General features: G+C 39.5%; 1 protein-coding gene across 1 annotated transcript in view; it reads left to right on the forward strand.

Moving 5' to 3' along the window:
* The window catches only part of PKP2 (plakophilin 2), a 44,698-nt gene that overhangs the window by 12,870 nt on the left and 9,471 nt on the right, over positions 1-22,357 (forward strand). The window contains exons 4-7 of the mRNA XM_080552077.1: positions 3,226-3,364; positions 6,351-6,558; positions 12,559-12,736; positions 21,615-21,732. Of these exons, the coding sequence (XP_080408203.1) occupies positions 3,226-3,364; positions 6,351-6,558; positions 12,559-12,736; positions 21,615-21,732 (643 nt within the window). The remainder of the gene's footprint in view (positions 1-3,225; positions 3,365-6,350; positions 6,559-12,558; positions 12,737-21,614; positions 21,733-22,357) is intronic.

The following is a 22,357-nucleotide window of genomic DNA, read 5'->3' on the forward strand; positions in this document are numbered from 1 at the left end:
CTGTCAAATTAGAGCTATTTCACTTAAGTCCATCATATCACCAGACATACAGTTTCTTCCAGCAAGACTTCTCCGTCTAAGATGTTAGTAAAGACTTTTGCATTTCTTATCATTTCCCATTCTCTTTGATTTCAGAGTTGTACTATGTGATAGATTGCTCCCTTATTTGTTGCTCCCTTAATAATGGAAGGGACAATAAAGATAAGCCCATTTTCAAAGTAATTTGATTTTTCCAGAAATTTGTACTTCTAATACAAATAACAGTTTAGGACTTTTCAAGGTTAAGGTTTAATAATTAAGAGCATGCTAAATAGTTTAGTAAGGTTAAAGAGAAATATTGGACTAGTTCTGTATAGAATTTAAAATTATATAAATGTATTTGCAAACTTTCTGTAGAAGAATAATTCATGCTATGAAATCAAAGTAGAAAAAAAAAACAATATAGAGATGCTATCTCTGAATCTTCTGGTAGAGTGAAGCAGTTAAAAGCATCCATATATCAAAGGAAAGAGAGGGATACCACCTGAAGCTATCTGAGAAACAGCTTACAATGCCAGACCTCTAAATGGGCTGAGGACTGTCACAAAATGATCAGAAAACACAGTATATTTTGAAAAGCTTATATTCTGGAAATTAAGATGAAGCTACAACTGGTCAAATCATTCTTTTTTAACAATCATTGCTTGAATATCCTTTTGTTTGTCATCAATACACATGCTCATTAGCCATGTGGCTTTTAGGTTTGCCTGTAAATATTTTGAGGATAGAATGGAGTAAATACATCAAATTCTATTTCAACTGAAGTTGGAGTGCTGTAACTTGTTGAATACCATTGAGGGTCAAAGATTATATTGCATCCTCATTTACTGTCTGATAAAACTTTAGTGAGAACAAATGTTGTTTTTCATCCAACGAGAGCAGTCCTAGTACGGCAGCGTACAACATGAGGGAAAGATTTTGGTTACTACTCATGAAGGAGTATCAGCCTTGAAGGGATGATACTGGTGGATTTTGGGCTGCTGTCAGTCTCTGTGCAGTTCTGCACATCCAGCACTTAGAAATTTGGTCTCTGGCCATAGATGCATTTTTCTCAGTCTGTCAGGCTGGTGACTGCTGGTGGGCCTCTACTACTCTAGTACGTCCCTGGCATCCTGAGGCTGAGTTCCCACGTATTCTCTGATATCCCATCAGGGATCAGCTCATGCAGCTCTCTTGACCTTAGAAAGTGCATGGATAGAGTCTTTATTTGCCTGGTGAAATGACTCACAACTTAACGCGTAAGAGATGTCTGCCACTACATAGAAGGTGGCCAAAATTGTTAAAAGGTCTCCGAAGTTACTACACTAACTTGCAGGGAGGAAGGCGTGCACACATATGTAACATGCTCACAAAAGCCTTGTTGATTTAAGAAACCTGGCTAAAACCCATGCTGGAAAAGCCTGTTTTTCTGTTCCCCTTAAGAGAGACTAAGAACGAGAAATATGATCTGTTTTTTGTTTCCATACTCATTGTTCAAGATCTTGAAGTAAGTTTCTGGTCAGTACATCCCACTTGCAATGAAAGTAACTTAGTAGCTACTTTGTTTTAACTCAGGGCTAAAGTAAACTCAAAATCTGAAAGCCCTAAGCACTGCCAGAACAGAGCCCAGAGCGCTACAAATAGCAACTGTTGTTCTGTATAATTGCAATTTGACTTAACTTCCCCATTGACATCCTCAGCGCACTGTCCACTTCATTTCACCTTTGTCTTGCACAAGTATGCTTCAGCATCCATATATGCAGCATATTTGCTCAAAACGCCAATTCAGGGGAGGGGAGAAGACAGGAAATAAAATGATTTACACTGAATGGAAATGTAAAGTCAGGTGGAAACCTCAGGGTACTGGAGCAGAACTTAATTTGGAGCAGGTGCATCTTCATCTCTTTACTCTCCTTACAGCCATACTAATTGTCTTTTGCCTTGTGATTTACAGGATAGCTAGAAGAAAAAAAAAAATCTAACAACATCCTTTTTTGTCTCAGAGGTCATGAGTTCATCACAGATATTTTGGTCTGATTTCAGTGCATTTGTACCAGGATTCTCTGTGAGAGATCTGCCTGATTTCTGCCAGCTTGTCTCTACCTTGCCTCTCCACAGCCTGTTCTGGGCAAGCCTGTGCTTCCAGGCTCTTTTGTTCTTGCCAGTCCATCATTGAGATGGCCTCAGAGCTGAAGAACTTAGTGGCTCCTGGTACAGTGCACAAACACATGCTTTACATGTGGTTCTTTTCTCAATATTAAAACATTTCTTATTTGAACTTCACTAATCTGAACATCATGTATTATTTAACATTCCATCTTAGTTAAAAGAAAAAAAAACAATTTAAGCAAATGTGTTTCCCAACCACCTGTTTACCAAAGAAAGTAATTGTATCAAAATTTCAAATTTTAGATGTACTTGCTGAAACGATTCTCATGAAAACCATTCTGATTCAAGTGAATCAGGATGACGAAGATGGCTACCCTCACTGTGGTTCACAAACTGCCCTCTATTCCCTGTCTGGCCAGACTGTGATCTGGTTGTACAAATTTATTTAGTTAAAAAAATAAATAGAATAGGTGTGGTTTTGTGTCCCCACACACACTTTTTTTTTCCTTTCCTTTTCTTTTTCCTCCCTCCTCAGGGTGGGGAGTGTTTGAAACCAACAGTAAGTAAAAAGGCTGGGGAACGTAACCACCCAGGTTATCCCAGAGTTAATGCACCTGATTGTGCCATGAAGTGTTTCGTTCCCTCTACTAGGAAAAAAAAATGGGTGTGGTGATCTTTCTTTCCAGTTTTTGATATGGTCTAGCACAATTATTATTCAAGCAAACATGCAGGCAGTTAGAAAGAAAATGGCCATGCATATTTTTAATCCTACCACAGGCGATGTACTTAATTTACTCAAGGTGATTGCAGCCCTTCAGCTGCTAATGGTTCCATGTTGTTTTTATAATTTCAAGAATGTCTCGTTTTGTCCACAACCTCTTATTGCTGCAACAATTCAATTTATGATTTTCTCTTCTCCCAGAATATTAACTTCTCTTAAAGGTTTTATAATATTTTCTTCTACTAGTAAGATAATAATTTTCTAAGTAAAGCTAATTGAAAAATATGAACAGTGTGGTATTACAAGAAAATTCACAGGATAAATGATGATTTTCTACAGTCTTTCTTCACTATATTTTCTTCAATTATACTTTTAAGGAGCCCAGAAGGGGAGATGACTCTGGAGCATGCAGTGAGCATATTGAAGAGTGAAAATACACAGTCAATACCTAGGATTCTTGCTGCAGTGACTTTCATACAGCATGAGTGTTTCCAGAAAGCAGAAGCCAGAAGAAAAGTAGGTGATTTTTTTATACAAGCTTCCATCAGGTAGAGCAAATAACCGTACTATATGGCACTGTTTACCAACATGAAAAAATGCATTCCAGGAAACCATGTAGGATACTGATGTTGAATATTTTCCCTAAAATATGCTGATGCCTTTTGCTGCAGATTATTTAGGTCTGTAGAGTAGCACTGGTCTATGCTAGCCGAAGTTTGGGTTTTAGCATTTTGTGATAGGAAACATGGAAATGTAGAGGAAGAAAGGACATCAAGAATTCACCCAAACTATTTGTAATTGCAGATGTTTCTGACCTTTTTAAAAATAAAAAATAAAAAAAAATACGCACAAGCTTCCTTAGACAATCAAGAAACTTTACTACTCAGTTAAAGTATAATTAAATCTTCCTTTTGCAAACCAAGTTCATTAGTTTCTATTTTGTCTTGATGGATATGGAAAAAAATGTCAATTTTTCAGTCCCTTTTATAATGATTTTTCATGTGTGTTGAGGCTGCTAAATGTATACCTGCTCAAGCCTACTCTTTTGCAGGCTAAATGAACATAATTCTTTCAGCCTTTATAAGTCGTAGAGTCTGAACTTTTTATCAATATAATTGCTCTCATCTCTCATTTTTGACTGGCATGCATACACTATTGGTGCAGAAATATCCCAGAAATGGGAAGTCTGGGAGTACCCTGCAAAATTATCCAAGCTTCAGGGTTTGCTAGGACCACACAAATGTGTTAAAACAGGATATGGATGAGGCAAACTGATAGGAGCTTGCTAGGACTGTACAAATACATTTATATATTGTATAGATTGATCAAACAGGTCAAACTCTTAAAAGTTTTTTGAAAGGGCATATTAAAAATATTCTCTTCTTCATTTTTCTTTAAATTTCACTGTTAAACAGAATCATGGTTCATTTGACTGATAGTTCTGTATATTCATGTGTACAGCAGCTGTTTATTTTACTTTAACCATTTAAAAAATATCTTACACTTGCTTTATTTCATGATTTGCTCAGTATTACTTATATGTAATTTCAGTCTCAACTCTGTATTCATGTATATGCAGTCCAGTTCGGTGACAACCAGACATCACTCAGTCCTTTAGTAGTTTTAGCGTACTTCACTGTAGGTCAAACTCTGTTTTGGAAAGAACATCTGTATAATTAGCAGCTTTAACTTTAGTTTGAGGACAGAGCTTCAGAACTGAATGTGTGAAGGTGGTTTATTATTCAAACCTGTCTCAGGCAGCTTCCCTGAAAAACAGGCAGAGGAGTAAAAATGTTCAAACTGAACCAGTCAGCCTGAAGCCTTCTTCTGTCTTCCTGTCTATCCCACGTATCCTAGCTGAGCCTCTCTATTTGGTGCCCATCAGACCTTTCTTTGTTTGCGTTATTTGCCATTTTTAGCCATTCAGTGTGCATTCCTTTTCTCTGCCTCCTAACGCTTTGTTCCCCATTACGTGATAGTCTAGTGGCTTTTCTTTTTTCTTTTGAACATGTGGTCTTACAGTGTTTTGGTGGATTTTGTCTACCAATGAAAATTTAGACAGACCAATCAATAGCTTTTGTAAAGCTCCTCTGCACATGGGGTCCAACTAACAACACCTGTTTTACGAGAGCTACAACTCACTTAAAATTACTGACAGTAAGTCTGCATAAATGTTTGAATTAAAAACAAAGAAACAAATAAAAGAACCGTAAGTTATTGGTGTCAAACAGGCTTATCTACTGTAATAAAATGTGCCTTTGCCTTCAGAGTGTTCTAATCTCTGCTTACCTTCAGATATAGATTTCTGTATTTCCTTCTGTTAGAATCTAGGTGTTTTTGAATGAATGTAGGGAAGATCAGGTCAACGGGGCAACAGCAGCAAGAAACTGCCTTTTGTACAGCGGAATCAGAGGACAGGCAGACATGCAGTGTAGTTTGCTGGGGTACAAAGGGCAAAAGGCTTTGTTGCAGTTCATTTCTTCTGGTTCCCAACAACTGTTGGTCATATCAAATTCTTTTTATCATTGGGCTCTGGAGTGCTCAAAACAGTTATATCAGATGTCTAAGTCTTTCATGTGCTGTCACTTCTACACAAGGATGAGTTTGTCTTCAAAACCATATGGCATTTTTAGATGTTGGAGGAAACCATCCTCAATTGTACATGAATGTAAGATATTTTCTATTGTAATCTCACTCCTAAATGAGCCGAGGCTTGATTATACCACATCGCAGCTCATCTTGCATTCATCATTTGTCACAACACATAAAACTTGGAAACTATTTGTTTCCATACATCTGTTGTAAAATAACATCTTCTTAATTCTTCATTCATTTGGGGCCAGAATTTCATTTTCTAAAAATTAGACACTGAAGAGTAGTCTTTGTTAAACGTGGGTGGTTCAGTAGTTGACTAGCTTACAATGTTTAATGGTTTATATTTTGAAGTTCTCTATTTTTTTCTCAGTATGCCACAGATAAGTACCAAGTAAACTGTATTCTTGCTTAACATATAGTCACCACATGCACAGAAGTTAACAGGGAAAAGTATTATCTTTTCCACCAGCCTGGCTCTCGAGAAAAAGATACAGTCTGGCACATCAGGAACATGTTACATCCAGAAATCTCAAAGCAGTTAATGAATGTTCCAGAGTTAAATCTCAAATATACATCTCACCAACGCAGAAGCTAAAATACAGAGCAATCAAATGTCTTGTCAGCGAGTACAAATCTGTGGCAGAGCTGGAAGACAGCTAGTTTCATTCTCTTGCATTAATTACTAAAACATGATGCCTCCCTTAGGTGTGGATTTGAACTATGACTCATATGAAAGCCCAGAAGTTAACATTCATGTCCAAATGATTAATGATCTGTACTTCAAGTGTTTCAAACGAGCAAATGAAAAAGGCCCTACAACAATAAAATTTTGGCAAGGGGAAGAGGGAGTGGATTTTGTCATTCTCAGTACCTAACTATTCTCTGCTGCATTTTCTCTTCCTCACAGGTTTTCTCACTTGGTGGTATCCCCAGACTTTTACAGCTTCTCGACATTCAGAACGAGGACATTCAGCGGGCAGCATGCGGTGCTTTGAGAAACTTGGTGTTTGAGGACAATGACAACAAACTGGAAGTGTCAGAGCAGAAAGGGATCCCAGTCTTGCTCCATTTACTTCAATACACCAAGGATGTGGAAACTAAAAAGCAAATAACAGGTAGCCTTCTGTGCCTTCAAGCGTGAAGTGCTTTAAGTAGTGCACAGGCTTTCCGTGTGAGGTGCCTGATTGTTTACTTACTCCAGTGTTTAGTGACTAAATAAAAGAGCATTGTTACCTTTTTTAAACTCTTCTCTTACAGTGAAATTCCAAGGTCCTCAGACCCAATACCAGTCTGTGTGTAAGACAGCAGGAAGAGAGTAGGAACTGCAACTTTTCCTCTTAAAGCTTCTTTAGAAGTGACATAGGTCTATATGTTTACGGGAACCTTAAAGGTCTTGATATTCCAGAGAAGAAAGTAAACCTCTAAACAGCAAATTCTTCCAGACCATATTGATGAACGCTGCTCTGAGCAGTCCCAGAGGTGCAGGGGACCATAATTATTGCCCACTACTTCCACTGCAGCTCAGCCCTCACTGTGCTGCTGCAAGCTCCTTGTTGGAGACTGTGCTGGGTCTGTCCCCCAGAACTGTCAGGTGCCAGGTATAGAATGCAGGTGCCCTGCTTCCCACAAACCCTACAGCCACACATTTCTACTTTGAGCTCACTCACTGCTAGCAATTTACACCCCAGAGCCCATCTTCTCAGATGAGTGAAAAGCAGAAAACCCTGCCACAGAAACACTGTGCATCCTTTCTGTGTGCAAGGGAGAGAATTCATGGAGAACATCCATTTTTTCGTAAAGATGATATGATACAGTCAGTGGAGTGACCTGCTTTCTTGATTCAGTTTTTGTGGGGATTAGGTTCTCATCCTTTTTGTTCCACTTCCTTGATGAACTTCTAAAAATGAGTGTGGCCCATTGTGATCTTGGAGGAAGAGCCCTTTGGATCAAAACCTCCATATTACATGTTTTGTCGTACATCAGTGCAATGGAAGGAATGCTGGGAGTAAAAGGCCACCATTTCTCACAAGAAACCTGTGGTTACCACCCCATTGGCTTTGAGGCAGCCAGTTAAGAAATGCCCACCACTTCGTCCCTGCAATGCTGTCTGATCATAGTGTATCACTCGGAAGCCAGTTGCTGGTGACCCACATTCATTTTAGTTAGCATGCAAAGGAAGAACAGGTTTATATTTTACAAATGGAAGAAAACCTTATGAATAAATGAATGGAGATTTATTTCAAGTGTTCTTTAAAGACATCAGCAACAGAAGCTATTAAAATAGCAGTGCTTACAAAGATACAGAAGGTGTCAAGCAGCCCTGCCTTGAAGCAAAGGCATGTTGAGACCTTCTGTAGTTCTGCATTCTTTTAAGTATTTAAAATACTGTGCTCCCTAAGCTGGAGAACAAAGCTTTGTATTGTTGGCTCTTTTGGCTCAGTTCTACAACTCTGCAACATTAAAATGTCTTGAAGTTTTTCACGTTCATCAGATGCAGAACTGAATCTGCATTAATTTAATAATCATTAAATAAATTATTGCATAGTGTGTTGTCTTTTGGTGCATTTACGCACCAGTGAGGCAAGCAGTGAAAATGGTGGCACAGTGGCCAGAAAACTTTGTTCATTTTTTTGCTAGCAATTCTGATACGAGATTTGCCTGTTTATGCAGGAGGACATGTACAGATATGGGTACTGTGGATATTGTCTTCCCCTTCAGTAGTGCGAAAACCGATGAAGAGTCACCTTTTTTCTGGAATTACTGCTGTCACTGAACATTTATTTATGAAGTATAGAAGACACTAAGAAAACATCTAGGCAATATTGAGCAAGTTGTTGTAGTTGGCATAAGGCAAAATATTCTGATGTTATTTCATGTCTATCAGCTGCAGGTGATGGCTTTAAAAATTAAGGACAAAAGGAGTATTGCATAATTTCAAGACCAAATGTGCAGTCAGGAGGAAGAACACTGGGTTCCTTGGTGAAAATGTCTCTACAGCAGATTTTCTGCCATCACTTGAGGAATTCTTCTTGCTCACTAGCAAGTTGTGAGGAGCCCACAGGGCACAGGACAGCCTTGTTGATTGATTTTCTCTGAGAATATTAACCTTGCTTCCAGCCACATTTCTTTCCCAGCCCACACAAGGCAGGCAAGGAGCAGGCTGCAGGCAGAAAGCAGGCAATCACTGTTAGTGTGTGCTTACTGAGGTTGGTACTTCCAGATGCTCTTGGCATGTACAATGATATCTAGGAAACAGTGGAATTACTGTCCTGTAGGGGCTGCGTCATAAGGCTTTTCCAAGTGCAGTGCAAACTTCTGAATGCCTTTCTACCAAAATGGTTAAACCCCACGGAGCAAGTTTCCCTGAATGATTGGTGTCTCACCTACAATTTTGTTCCTCCTTTTTCATTGCCTTTGGCTTCCTTCAGGCCTAGAGGAATACCATAGCTATGCATGCAATTGCAATGGAGTATTGTAACAACATACTTCCAGGAAAAGGTTAATGCAGAATCAGGAATTCCACCTCTTCAGCAAGAGAAGGGTGCCTGTCTTTCCATATCATACTTGTTAGTTGCCTGTAAATTAGAGACTTCCAAAAGTGTGGTAAGATAGCTAGCTGCATGTCTTCCCCCATAAGAGATCAGTACCTGGTGATAACACGCTGCACTCCTGTGAGAGACTCCTGTCCCCGAAGTGAAAGCATGTGACACTCATCAATAAAGATGTCTAAGCTCAACAGAGGAAAGCTTTTTGTTTCTGCTGCTCTGTAGGAAGCCTTGTACCAAAGCATTCCACCTGACAAAAATACGTGATGATAAAGACGTTTTTGGAGAGAAGATGTTTACGTTCTTAAACAGTTCTTCATTACCTCTCAGAAACATGATCGTAGTACTTGTGCATGTGAGAAAAGTATATCTGAGCTTATCTTTAAGGTCAGTGGCTAATTAGCAGCAGCACAGTTAGTACCGATGAACCGTGCCTAATATTAAGCCATATCGTATGTTGTATATCTCACAGAGTATTTTGAAGGTCTGTGTTTTCTTCCGGCCTGGCTCTCCCTTTTCTTTCCCACAGTGAAGAGAGGAGCTAAGAAGCCCACAGGAATAACAGGAAAGTAGGGGAAAGCTCCCTCAATGTCAAAAATGTGACTCCCTTGTGTTGACTCCACCACAAATAAGAACCTGCAGCTGCTCTTCCCTTTGTGTTTGCTCCAGTTTGAACACCAGAAATGCAATTGTAAGCCAGCACTTAGGCCGAGAACAGACTGAGCATAGTCATGCAGTGAGGTTTGTATCGTCCTGTGAAAAGACTGAAAGCAATGAAATGTACAGAGGTAAATGCTGATTTTAGCAAGTGCTGTGTCCTGCCACACAGTCTGTGCCTTCCAGAAGAATGCACAAAAAGCATGAAACCAGTGTCCCCACCAAAGTGGCTGTGTGCTTATGACAGTGGTCTGAAAACTACCATGGACCTGTTTACCTAATGCACACATGCAGAAAATGGCTGCTAGGTTTCTCTGTGCAATGTCTGTGCTTATAGGGTTAATGAGACTAAAGTGAAGGAGCCATAGGCTTTGTCCTTTATTTGACATACAAACTTCTTGTATGTGTTTTAGGAAAGGAATGTGGATACTCCTGAACAGTGGTAGAGGATGTCACTTTGAGACAGTGCAGGAGCCAAGACAGGAGTGATGTTTTGTAGTGTTTAGTGAGCACACTGAGGAACAGAAAGGAAAATGGTTGTGGCATGAAAAAAAAAAAAAAGGAAAAAAAGAAAAAGATTAGCTTTTGAAGGTAAGCCAGATGAGCTTCTAGAGAGTATCTAACCTCTTGATCTTGTTATCATGCAGCGTAAATCAAAGAAATAAAAGAAAATTCTTTCTGCAGGGAAGATTGCTGCACAAACAGAACTGTCATAGAAAGAAATATAAATTTTAAGGAGACCCCACCCATTTTGCCAAATAACCATCTAAGGGGAAAATATGCCACTATGAATACATTATAGCATATAGCTGCAAGGAAAGGGCCCACTCTTAAAGACATTTTCTAAATTGAACAAATCCATTCAAATACAGAATGCCACCGAGAGAATTCTTCTGACCCCAATGAGATAGAGCCTGTGGGTATAGGTAGGATTTATGTCAAAAAATTTACAACGTGAACAGCATTCAAATCCTGTTCTGACAATTCTGACCTCTATTCTAGGTATCTGTCTGTAATTCAAAATGCACTTGTGCCTTTTAATACGATATTCTGTCCTTGTGCCCATGGATTTATGCAGTTCTGTCTTAACGTGCTTCCATTACCAATGCCCTTTGGACTGCTCGTCTGATTTCCTGTAAGCCTTACTTATCCCTCAGGAAAGTACATTCTTCCTTTTATCCCCTAATTCAGAGGTTGAAGAGCTGATCCAAGAAGAAGGAATGGGCTGCTTCTGGCTGGCTTTTGTTTTGATTTTATTATTGCTCACAATAGCTGTAATTAAATTCAAAGTGTAAGGAGATACAAAAGAAACATTTTTTTTTGTTGTGAACTGATGAAAGGAACATTCGCTAATACCCTGCCAGTGTTTGGAGGAGGAGGTCTATGAAACTTAGAGCAGCAAGGGGGGGAAACAATGAATGCCTTTGTAGTGAAAATACGTGTCTAGGGAAGACTTCGTTAAAAAGATTTTTCATCTATTGGTATAGAACAGAAGCAGAGCTAACCAATTTCACAATATCATATTTGAGATTTGTTTCAGTGTTTGTACATGTGAGTAGACAAGGTATGTAGTGTTACTTAACAATTTGTTTAGTGACAATTGTCTGGACAGTGACAGCCAACCAGTGGTTAACACTTTTCTCTCTTATGAGGAATTTTGCCTTCAGGTGTTAGAGAAACTTGGTAATGGGCATCTCCCATCTTCCAGCAGGTTTCCAAAGACCTGTAAACTCACTTCCTGTGCCTCCCGTCTACCCCCCTCTGCAAGTTTATTCTCCGGTGTGTTGTTGGTACTTGGAAGCACAACTAGTCCTGCCAGGCATCTAGATGGGACGATTTCCTCCCTGGAGATGTGTAAATGATCACAGGCGTTGGGTGTTAGCTCTGTTTCACTTGTGTTGCTTGATGACTGAGAAGATGATAGCTGCAAATTAGCAATGGGCATGCAGAGCCATGGAAAACTGCACTTCTTGGTCAGGCATTGGAAGGACTATATAGATAACTGACTTTAATTACACAGATAAATGCACCCTTTGTTTTGGTGCCATTTCCACATCCTCAGATCAAAGTCCTGTCACACCGGTTCACTCTTAGAGTTGTAGTACACAGCCATGAAGGTATAAACACTTTTCCCTGTGTCAAACAACTACCTGCGTCCTCAGAAAGGAGAGTTTTATATTAGGAAGTGTTTTCTTTGTGAAACTGACACAGCTGGGGGAGGTGGTCAAAATTACAGTAAATAATGCAATAGTGAACATTCAGAGCTACTTGTTTCTTTCTTCAGTGTTAAGGTACAACTTTTGCTGTGCTCTCCAGTCATGTACATATGCCTAAAAGCTCTGTCATTTATCTGCTCAATGAGAGGACACAGAAAATCAAATTCGTTGTACATTCACTATTTTTTGCCTCCTTTTTCCATAATCCTAGAAAGAAGACATGAACCAATAGGCACCAATTTCAGACTTTAAAAATGTTCAATCCAAAAAGTTCAGTTTTTTTTTTTGGACAGAGAAACTCCACAGTGTAGTTCAGATTCTTTTATTTGTCACTTTAGTGATTGTTTGACATAATATGGCTAATTGCACTAGTTGAAGATAAAGGAAGAGTATGTTCATTTAGTCCGTGTATGGCTGAATGCCAAAGTGCTTATCTCATGAGAGAAAATAAGAAAAAAGCCTCTCAACTCTCACTGGTGACTCTAAAGACTGAGCAGTGTGCAATCACACGTGGTGGGGTGTTGTGTGGTGTTGTGTCGTGGTGGCTGGTGAGCTCTTATCACCCTCTTCTGCTCCTCTTGAGGATGTCGAGAGCCAGACAGGCTCCTTCACTGATTAACTTAAAGGAGTTTGAGATTACATCTTGCAAACTTTGGGGGAGTCTTTTGCCACTCTGATTTTATTTTGGATATTGCAGGTTTATTGTGGAATTTGTCCTCCAATGACCAGCTGAAGCATCTGTTGGTTAAAGAAGCCCTTCAGACCTTGACGGAAGCTGTTCTCATCCCTTGCTCTGGCTGGCCAGATCGAGATTACCCAAAGTCAAGTGTTCTGTCTGACCCTGATATCTTCTACAATGCCACAGGATGCCTGAGGTGAGCACTCAGTCTACAAGTACCCAAAATAATAGTGGTGCTAAAACAGGCCTACACACTTTCTTTCTTGCTTGCTTTGAACTGTGATGGCACCAAGAGAAGGGTTTGCATACAGATCATATTTTGAAATGCTTCATGTACTTTGTGTCAAACCAGAAGAATTACTGCTTGCTACAGTAAAAACAACTTTCTTTGTGAGGTTCCTCTGTATTGATCTGATAGGTACTCCGCAGGCTATTTATACCCATAACAGAAGATAGTAATCAGAGCCCTAGTTGCAGTGCATAGCTGCATTGAAGTCAGAGAGATCTTTCCTGAATAACAGTTGTTGATATGATGTATGAAATCAGCTCCTGGCTGATGATGATAGTAGTAATAAAAAAGCTTTTTTAAAAAGTTGTAGGAATGGTACTACAAATTAGCATTTGAGAAAACCTAACAGTAACTTAAAAGAAATTTTAAGCCTCTGGGAACCATTTAAAGTTATTTTAGGACTTTAATGAACTGGTCTCCAAATTTTTTTGATTACACACCCATATCAGTAAAAAACTGCTGAGCACACTCCCCAGTATATGTATATTTATTTATAAATTATATACGCTTACTACTGTGCTAATACATTATGTACATTATAAAATGTACTCAACAATAGGAAGTAAAAAAATAAAAAATAAAGACAGAATTAATGCTATTTTTTAATATTATTTTAATTATTAATGGTCTAAAAATATTTTCTTTTTGCACTCCACTTTAGAGACCACTGCTCTGGTGGATAACTTTTAAAGCCTCTAATGGGGACTTTTAAAGCCTCAAGAGAAATTTGCTGTCATGTGTTTTATTCAAGCAGTGGGTAACGTCATTTACAGTGGGTCACTAACTGTAGACAGCCAGGAGCATTAGTATTTCCTATAAAAACCACAAAGAGGGCAGGCAGCTTTCTCTTACAATTTTTCCCTATTACACTTCAGTGTTGAATAGCCCTATCGCTTCCTTTTGGGCTACTGTAAGACTAACATACATGGAGGATTAATTGTGCTGTCATTGGACCATCAGTGGGACAACTGAATTGCTTGTGTACCTGGAATTTTCTTTCCAGAGACTGAGCAAGTCATTTTCATTTACAGCAACATTAGATATTAATGGGACAACAGTGATTATGCCATTTATGCTGGGTAAGTTCTGCTCACCTCTGAGACCTGCTGTAATGCCTGCTGAGTCTTACCTGCTGTACCAGGAATGGGAGCAGTCCTTTGGGTAGTAAGCAGAACAAGCTCAGCAGCAGCCAAGTCACTCTTTTTTTTATATGTGGCATATAAACCACACCTAACAGTTATATTCAGTACCATCTTCAAAGATCCTTTGGCTAAGTACACAGTAAAAGTTAGTCTCTAGCCATAATTGTTTCTTATCTAAATAGAGGACTTGGAAAGGGGACATGGAACAAAGAAGTACAGAGGAGTGTTCGGTTTTCAACTACTGCCAAAGACGCGTACTTCAATGTATCACAGCCTGTGGTTATGCTGATTAGAAAATGGCTAAATTAGGTTTTAGTCATTTTTGAATCAAAATAAGTCACGTTTAGCTTTTTTCACAACTTTAACTAAATGAAGGCCAGGCTGCCTGGGGTTGATGAATAGATTTACAAGTGTGCATCTACTGCTGCAACCAGGTAACAGCCTCATGAACACTGCAGCTAGTACAGAGAAACAGAGTACAAAAGGCCTCAATAGACCCACCCCTAAATTACTGCAGTATAAAAGTCACATCTTTAAAACAGGATACGCCTTTTAAAATAACAATCTATTAAACTGTGGCCCTTTGTCTTTTTTGTGAGTTCAAAGTGATTGTACATTACGTAAATACAAACGTGAGTATCAGAGACATGTCTTTGGATTACCTGAAAGGCCATAGTTTGAATAAAGTAATGAATAATAATATGAGAGTCAAGGCAAGGCCTAAGTTTTAAACTTTTATGAGAAAAGTAAAAGGTATTAAGTTTGGAATTTAGAGGCTGGGAAGCTGCCCAGTTTTGCCTTACACATATCTATCTGTTCTGCTAACATGTCCCACAGCAGAACAGGTCTAGCTGTATTAGATGAATTTGTACTGTGTTTTAATAATTAACTTTTATTTTTTCTGATAGCTCAAAAACAAATACAGAGAAACATTAACTAGCCATAATAAAATCTTTCTGACTAGTGGTGTTGTCTCTGAAATGAAGCAGATCGTCTTTTTTCGTGTGAATTAATCTGAGCTGCATATGTACAGAGAACAGTCTGGCTGTCAGATGTACCACTCGTGATAGTGCTACTTGCTCCTGCATTTGGATTCAGGAACCATCTCTTCTCAGCAAGCCAGTGTATGGGGACACAGAGTTATTCATAATTTGAGTATGGTATTACTCTTTCTGAGCTTATTGAAGCAACTTGATATGACTTGGTATGTGACAAATAAGGAGTAGCAGTAGCTGGGTTGTTTTAAATCAAATAAAAGTGGATTCTGAACGTACCTTACTGTGTACAGAAAGTGAGTGGGGCTAATTCAAAGCTGCAGTTGGTTCTGCAGCCTTAATTGAAAAGTCTCTCAAACTGACCTTTTCCCAAAGATACATTGCCTATTTAAAAATATGATGTCCATATGCTTGTCCTTGTCATCTTTAAATGCTTGAGCACTGAAAATGATAACTGAGAGGAGAACAAGGTCTTGAAAATTCACAGTTAAAGTTGATCTGTTGGATTGCCAACATACTTCCTAGCAGAGAATAGTTTTTAATGAGGTTTGTCATTTTTGCACAGGCCAAAAAATACAAGATTTTTAGCATGAATCAGTTTGCTTCTCTTTAATGGAAATTAACACACCTCCCAAAGTATCACCAACTATATTCCTAACTTATGTGCTGCTTAAAAAAAATCTTTGCACAAAGAAGCTCTGAAAACTAAGAACAGCACACCACAAAATAAAAAGAAAACCTGTGCATTGAAGGAATGATGCTAGTAATAAAGATGTTTTAAGTGTAGATATGTGCCAGAATATAAATCTGTAATTAGTCTTCCTTTTTGTAATACTAACATGTTTGTTGTGCATGTTGATAAGGTCTATAGCCTGCAGCTTCTATTACAGAATAAAAATAGTACTTTGAAGTACGATATATTATGCATTGTACAGTGCTTAGGTACAGAAGGATGCCAAAACTTCTTTTAAAAAATTTGCATATAACCATTGACTGACAGAGACAGCCACAGTACAAATCCAACACTGTCATCTAACATGGGTGTAGGCACTGTGCCACACAATTAACAGCTAGTAAAATAAAGCTCTCTTTAACATAGTGTCAAGAGGGAAAGTGAATCCCCATCTAGCAGATGATATTGCAGATACTACTGCTGGAACGAGTGAACAACCAGAACACTCCCCATTCTGCTAACCGGTAACTGCAAGAAATATTGTTGAATTCTGAACATCAGCTGCCTGGGTCTGTGCATGCACTCACTGATAAGGCAGTCTAATGTTGGAAGGATTTGTTAATCCCATTCTCTAAGATCTGCTATTTGTCCTAAAGTTTTGCTTCTGACAGTTTTAAGGAAACTGCAGGGCACAAAACTTTAAAGAGCAAAATGTAGCAGTGTACACCACACAGTTTTGCATTAGCAGTTAGAATAAATAACAGTATTGTTCAGTTCTGAAATGCGATTAGAAAAGCACTGTGCCCTGAGCAGGCAGAGTAAACCAAATCAAAAGACTTCACTGGTTGCCTGACAAAAAGCCAAATAAATAAACAGGCATATTAAACTATGGAGGGGAGTAGTGTGGACGTTTTGCAGACAAGACAACTCTTGTTGGATTTTAAAGAGACAGTCACTCTTTTTTGGCCTGAAAGTAGTATGCATAACAGTTCTGTCTCCAGTTCCACTAGAAATGGATTGGCCATGTATTCTGGAGATACTTAGCCTCCTCCTCCATACTCCTACTCAAAGTCTGAAAAGTAAGATGCAGAATATATGGGTTTAAATATTATTTATACGTAACTGAATTTCTGGCGTGACTTTTCCTGTGAATTAAAAGGAAAGCTTAGCAGAAGACTGTATATTTTACTGTGAATGCTGATAATGATCTTGGTACACTTTTACCTTGAAATACCTGTTCCCAAAGTTCGAGAATGTAAGATGTTTGTGTTACTCAGGGACAGAAAGTGATTGTTCTGCTGAAGCAGCTAAAGGGAGCATTGTCCTGGGTGTTGCCTTGGAGGGCTGATCTTTCCAAAAGTTATGTTTGCTGGTCACAATTATTCCTGCAAAACATTTTTTTAAGAGCTAACGATCACAACTACAGTTTGTTTTGCATCACTGCTCTTCACCTGTTGTCTGTCCCAGCTTTATTTTATATTACACGGGGACTCTTAAAGACAGTGGAAAGCTGTTGTCTGAGGAAGTAGTATCATTGCACTTCAGACAAGAAGGCTGCATAACCATCCAGTTCCATTTTATCTGGAGATAAGTAAGGCAAAAGCTCTTAATGATGGTTGAAAAGTGTAATGGCAGATCAAGTTTGTAATGGGAGCTTCTAACCGAGGTTGTAAAACAAATGACTAATGATAACAAGTCTTTGAACCTAGGCTTTTTGCATAGCATAGCCATTCCTTTAAGTTTATTTCCATCTGTTCTTATCTTCTCTTGTCTACTCTTTGGTCTGTCTGCTCCCCCCATTCCTGAAAGGAATTTTGTTATTTCCAGCCAGCAGCTTGCAGCCTAGCATTACTGTGTAGATCCCTGAATTCCTTTCCCTCCCCGTTGCATTTTTGAATTGTATAAGGCATGAAGTGAATACAATTTCCTGAACTATTTCAGGAAATTGTTGTCACATAATTGAGTTAAATTCAAATTACCAGTTTTGGCAGAATGAGTCCCAGGAGCAAAAGCCTTCTTCTTATCAGTAGTATGGATCATTCACAGCAGTGCAAAAACCTTTTCCAACGTTGTCTGCCAGAATGTGACTCAGTGCTAGCTTAAAGGAAGCATCCCTTTTGTTTGGTTAAATTTGCAGTGTAACTGAACATATATTATCATTCAGCTTCTATCAAAATCATGCTTGATTTTACTATGTTACAATTCTTTGTACTTACCTCACTCGGAGCATAAAATTTTCCCTGACATGGAATTAGCTGATCCTCCATAAATGTCACTGGAATAAGGGTTAATGCCTACTTCAGACACAGATATAGTTCTACCATACACATGTGCAGGAGAAAATAGAAGCAGCAAATTCAGTGTGAGATGAACGAGGCATGTAGGTAGTGACATGCATCCACTTTAGCATGCAGTATTGTTTGGGCATGTCACCAGGATTAGCATATATGAGCATGCCAGAAGTCAGATATTTGTAATGGCTAGATGATATCAAAGCTTAAGCTCTAAATCTCTCAAAGGAGGGCGTCCCTGCAAGCAGCAATCTGTCTAATGCTGCATCTTCCCAACCGTTCAGTACTGATGCAGGGCAGAAGTATCAGGAATTGTGTAGCAGAAGAGGTTTTCGACAAGACTGTTGATCTTGACTCCAGCTGATTCTTTTTTCCACAGATGTATTTGTTTCGGTATAATTCTGATGATATGCAAGTAAAACAAACTTGCATAACAGGCTTGAAGATTTCTAGGTAGCCCTGGAGTCTCACCATGAGGTTGCCAGGAGCTGAAATTCTGGGCCAGTTCAACCATGGCAATTGCCCAAGTGATGGACATTTCAAGGCCTTCAGGAGCTCCACTACAAGAAAGTCCAACTCCTGAGCTCAGAGAGTGGTGCTACAGTTGTCAGGAGACATAAATCTTGGGAAGGCAGGATGAAGTCAGTTTTGCAATTTGCTAAGCAAAATGCTGCCATTGTTTCAAAATGATTTTTTTTTATATTGGCGATTGATTCTTATGTGATGCTTCTCAGAAACATTTTTTTCCCCCCCAGTCTAATAACATTTTCTTCCTGGAATTTCCCAGCATTTCAATAGGGAAAAAAAAAAAAAAAACTTTAGTTGCCAACCCATTGCCTTGAGAACCAAATCTGACCTTATTCAGAGCAAAATGGTTCCAACTGTAGTTGGACAAGTGGTAGAGTATGAGGTCTTCCCTTCCCGATCCATGTTGTGGTAATAAGGAGAGAAAAGGAGATGGAGAATGGAGTGGCCATATATGTGTGCACACACACAGGTACACATAGTGTTGTCTCTGGCTGGATAAACAGTTGAGGATCAGCTACTTAAGGAAACGGTTCAGGAATGCATTTCCTTTGCAGAGCAGGACAGTGCCTCAGCTTCATACTCTTTTCTCTGCTTCCTGATCTATGAAGCTGTGTGCCACACCACAGTCACGCTAGAAACAAGGCAGAGTGATGGCTCTTCCTTTTACAGCCATTCAGTGTGATCACAGCTGTGTAAACTTCAGTGATTTTTAGAATAACGTACTGTGACAAGATGAAGTGCTATATCAGCAGAAGTGTCTTTGGTGTGGGAAATTCCACACTTATCTTTTAATGGTATTTTTAGTCCGTGTACCTCAGAAACTATTTTTGCTATGCACTAGAAGGGCTGTAGCATGTACATTTCTGTCAGCATAACCATAAACTCACTGAAGCGTGACATGTCTCAAATGTGACATATATAGGTAAAATTAAATTCCAAAGTGATGCCTTATAGAGGAACCTGAATATTAATTCTGTGATATATAATTCCATGAGAACATGAATGAACTTATAAATAGGGACATTATTAACAGCATGCCCTAAAGTAAAACTAAAATTAAAACACATTTACATTTAACCTAAAGATGTACCTGCCAGGGTCTGGGGGGACAGAACTGCATTGGCAGTATTTAAAATCACATGCATTTTACAGTAGTAAGCCACAGGAAAATTTAAAGCTGTGCCTTCCTGGCTTTGTCATTAATAACATTTTAAACTGTTGTAATTCCCAGTGGTTAAAGTAAGTGTGTAAAATAAACTCCCTGCAAATATTTAAAGTACATGACCCTCTTGTTTGTGATAGATGCTAACACTGGGCCATATTTAATGTTATTTCAAACAAAGAAGCAGGAATGTGATACAGCGTGCAGCCTTTTGGCCAGCAGAGCAGCAGGAGTCCAAAATAATGAGGCCTAGATTTACAATTGCAGCATTCCATAATTCAGAGGGCGTTCAGTTGTAAAAATAATTATACCTCAAAACTGTAAGTGTTGCTACTTCCCCGAAAATCAGAAGCTTATTTAGAGCCAAACTTCATACAGGAAACGTGTCCTTGGGCTTTTCAAGGGTTTTTAAATCACTTTCATCGTTCATTTTCAAGCTGCACTCGGGTTACCACAAAGCACAGGAAAATTCAGCAGAAAGCAGGGCAAGCAGCGGTTTTCTGTGAGCCTGGAGGAGGCAGAAAGTGTGCACAGGCATGCTCGAGCCACTGCGGTGCAACAGCAGAAGGCATCTGCAGAAGGCATCTGGCATTTCCCTCGCTCGGGCCGAGCAGTTTCTGGAGGCTTCAGCTTCGTCTGCTGAGGTGCAAGCAGGCAGAAGGCTGCTCTGGAAAGCTGGGAAGCAGCAGAGTGCAGTGTGTTTTTAACTCTTCCTTGCCCCTGCACATTTGCTCTTCTGAAAGCTGTGCAGGAGCACAGAGAGTGGTGCAGGGGCAGTGGAGGCATTGCACTGAGAGTGTTTTAGTGGGACAGAGAAACTATTAACTGGACCTTGAGGACCTTGGTATCTCCACAGAGGTGGGCAAGCAAGCATTTGGCAGAGAATCAGACAATATGCCATGAGAAACTCTCCAGAAGACATGCCCTTCCCCATCCTTCCCATATGTCTTTTTCTGCAGGCAAGGGGAAACACATACTGCTAGCCATGTGGTAATGCGTCTGCTGTGCACCAGAAGGACACGATGCAGCACAGCAAAAGGAAAGGTGCTTGGCTGCTCTTCAGTGCCTCTGAGGGTCAGGGGGAAGCAGAGAAGGGAATCTCCCACCAGCTGGAGCAGAAGCGTTGGTATTCCCATGCTGCTCAGCTGGCAGCGATTGCAGCTCCCTTGGGATGCATCGTGCGGGCACTCACCCCGAGCTCTCCCTGCAGGCTCGGCTGCCTTCCCCTCCCCTCTAAGAGCACATGGGTTGCTGTGTGAACCTGGTCCTTAACTGAAATCAGTTATCTTTAAGTTGAGAAAAGGTGCCTTTATTCTATGGTTCATTTACAGGCACAAGAGTGAGTTTAGGATATAAAGAAATGTCTGTTCTCTGTTTTCCAGAGCTTTAACTGTTAATGTGTGGATGTTGCTAAAACACTGAGAACGTGTGTCTATTGACGGGTGTTCAAGAGTTGGTTGGGTTTAGGTAAATGCTAAAGGACATTTGTATGCATGGACATTTTTTGTAGGTACATTTCCTCTGATAGTTTGACATAGCTGATGTCCCACATATACATATAAATACCTAAAAATGGAATAACGGGGAAAAAAAAAAAGAAAAAAAAGTCCAATTTGTTTGGAAAATCATAGAATGGTTTGGGTTGGAAGGGACCTTAAAGATCGCCTACTTCCAAGCCCCCTGCCATGGGCAGGGACACCTCCCACTGAACTAGGTTGCTTAAAAAGATCAGTTCAACAAGATGGAGATTTGAGTCAGGTTGTACCTTATCCATCCAAACAGCTTGTTTTTCTTAGTTATTTGTTATCATCTGGGAATCCACTAAAGTAGAAGTTTTACTTAGAGGCTCATACTATTTCACAGTTCTGCAGAAGAAAAAAGCAGTTATCCTTAACTTCAGTATTTTAAGATTTATCTGGAATAGTTTATCAGAGGGGCACAAGGAAATATCTTTGCCTAAATCTCTTCTTACCGATGTATTCCTTCCTGCACAGAAACATGAGCTCTGCTGGCCCAGAAGGAAGGCAAAGGATGAGAGACTGTGACGGCTTGATTGATTCTCTTGTGTATTACATTCAAGGAGCTATTGCAGACCACGAGCCTAATGACAAGGTATTCTTCAAGATGGAAGGTCTTTTCCTAGGGGAAATCACAGAGAGAGCAATTTTTTTGTTCAGAAACCGGTATTCAGAAACAGCTGTGATGTAGCTGCCAAGCTTGTACTTATTTCCAAAGCTTTTAGAACTACCAGAGATGAAGGTTCAGAAAGAAGCTTTTAAAAGTGTTTTTTATCCTACTGTGTAAAAGAATAACATAGCTTAGCTGTGGGAAAACAGTTTTCAGAATCACCACAGAGAACTAGAAACTTTTAAAGATTTAGATATTACCTTTTTAGTTGTCTAAGGGAGCTAGCTAGCTAGAAGTTTTAAAAAATTAATCTGGGCACTTTCCTGTATATTTAGTGCTACATACCCCTTAGGAAATGAAGAACCTAAATCTGACTGGTAGTGTAATTTAGGAGCTTGCATCATTTAGAATGGGGTTCGTTTTCCTACTTTTTTTAGAAGTTATTCATTCTGCCTAAGCCAGTAACTGCAAGGACTGGGTCACCTCCAGAAGCCAGTTCCTCTCGTTCTCTTCCTCCCACCACTGACTGCAGCTGAGCCCAGAACATCGCTTAGACTAAATGTTTGTCTTTCAGCTGGGTGACGTTAGGTGAAAAGACCATCAGTCGCTG

This window comes from Anser brachyrhynchus, assembly GCF_964034855.1.
Source record: "Anser brachyrhynchus genome assembly, chromosome: 1".
NCBI classification, from domain to species: domain Eukaryota; kingdom Metazoa; phylum Chordata; class Aves; order Anseriformes; family Anatidae; genus Anser; species Anser brachyrhynchus.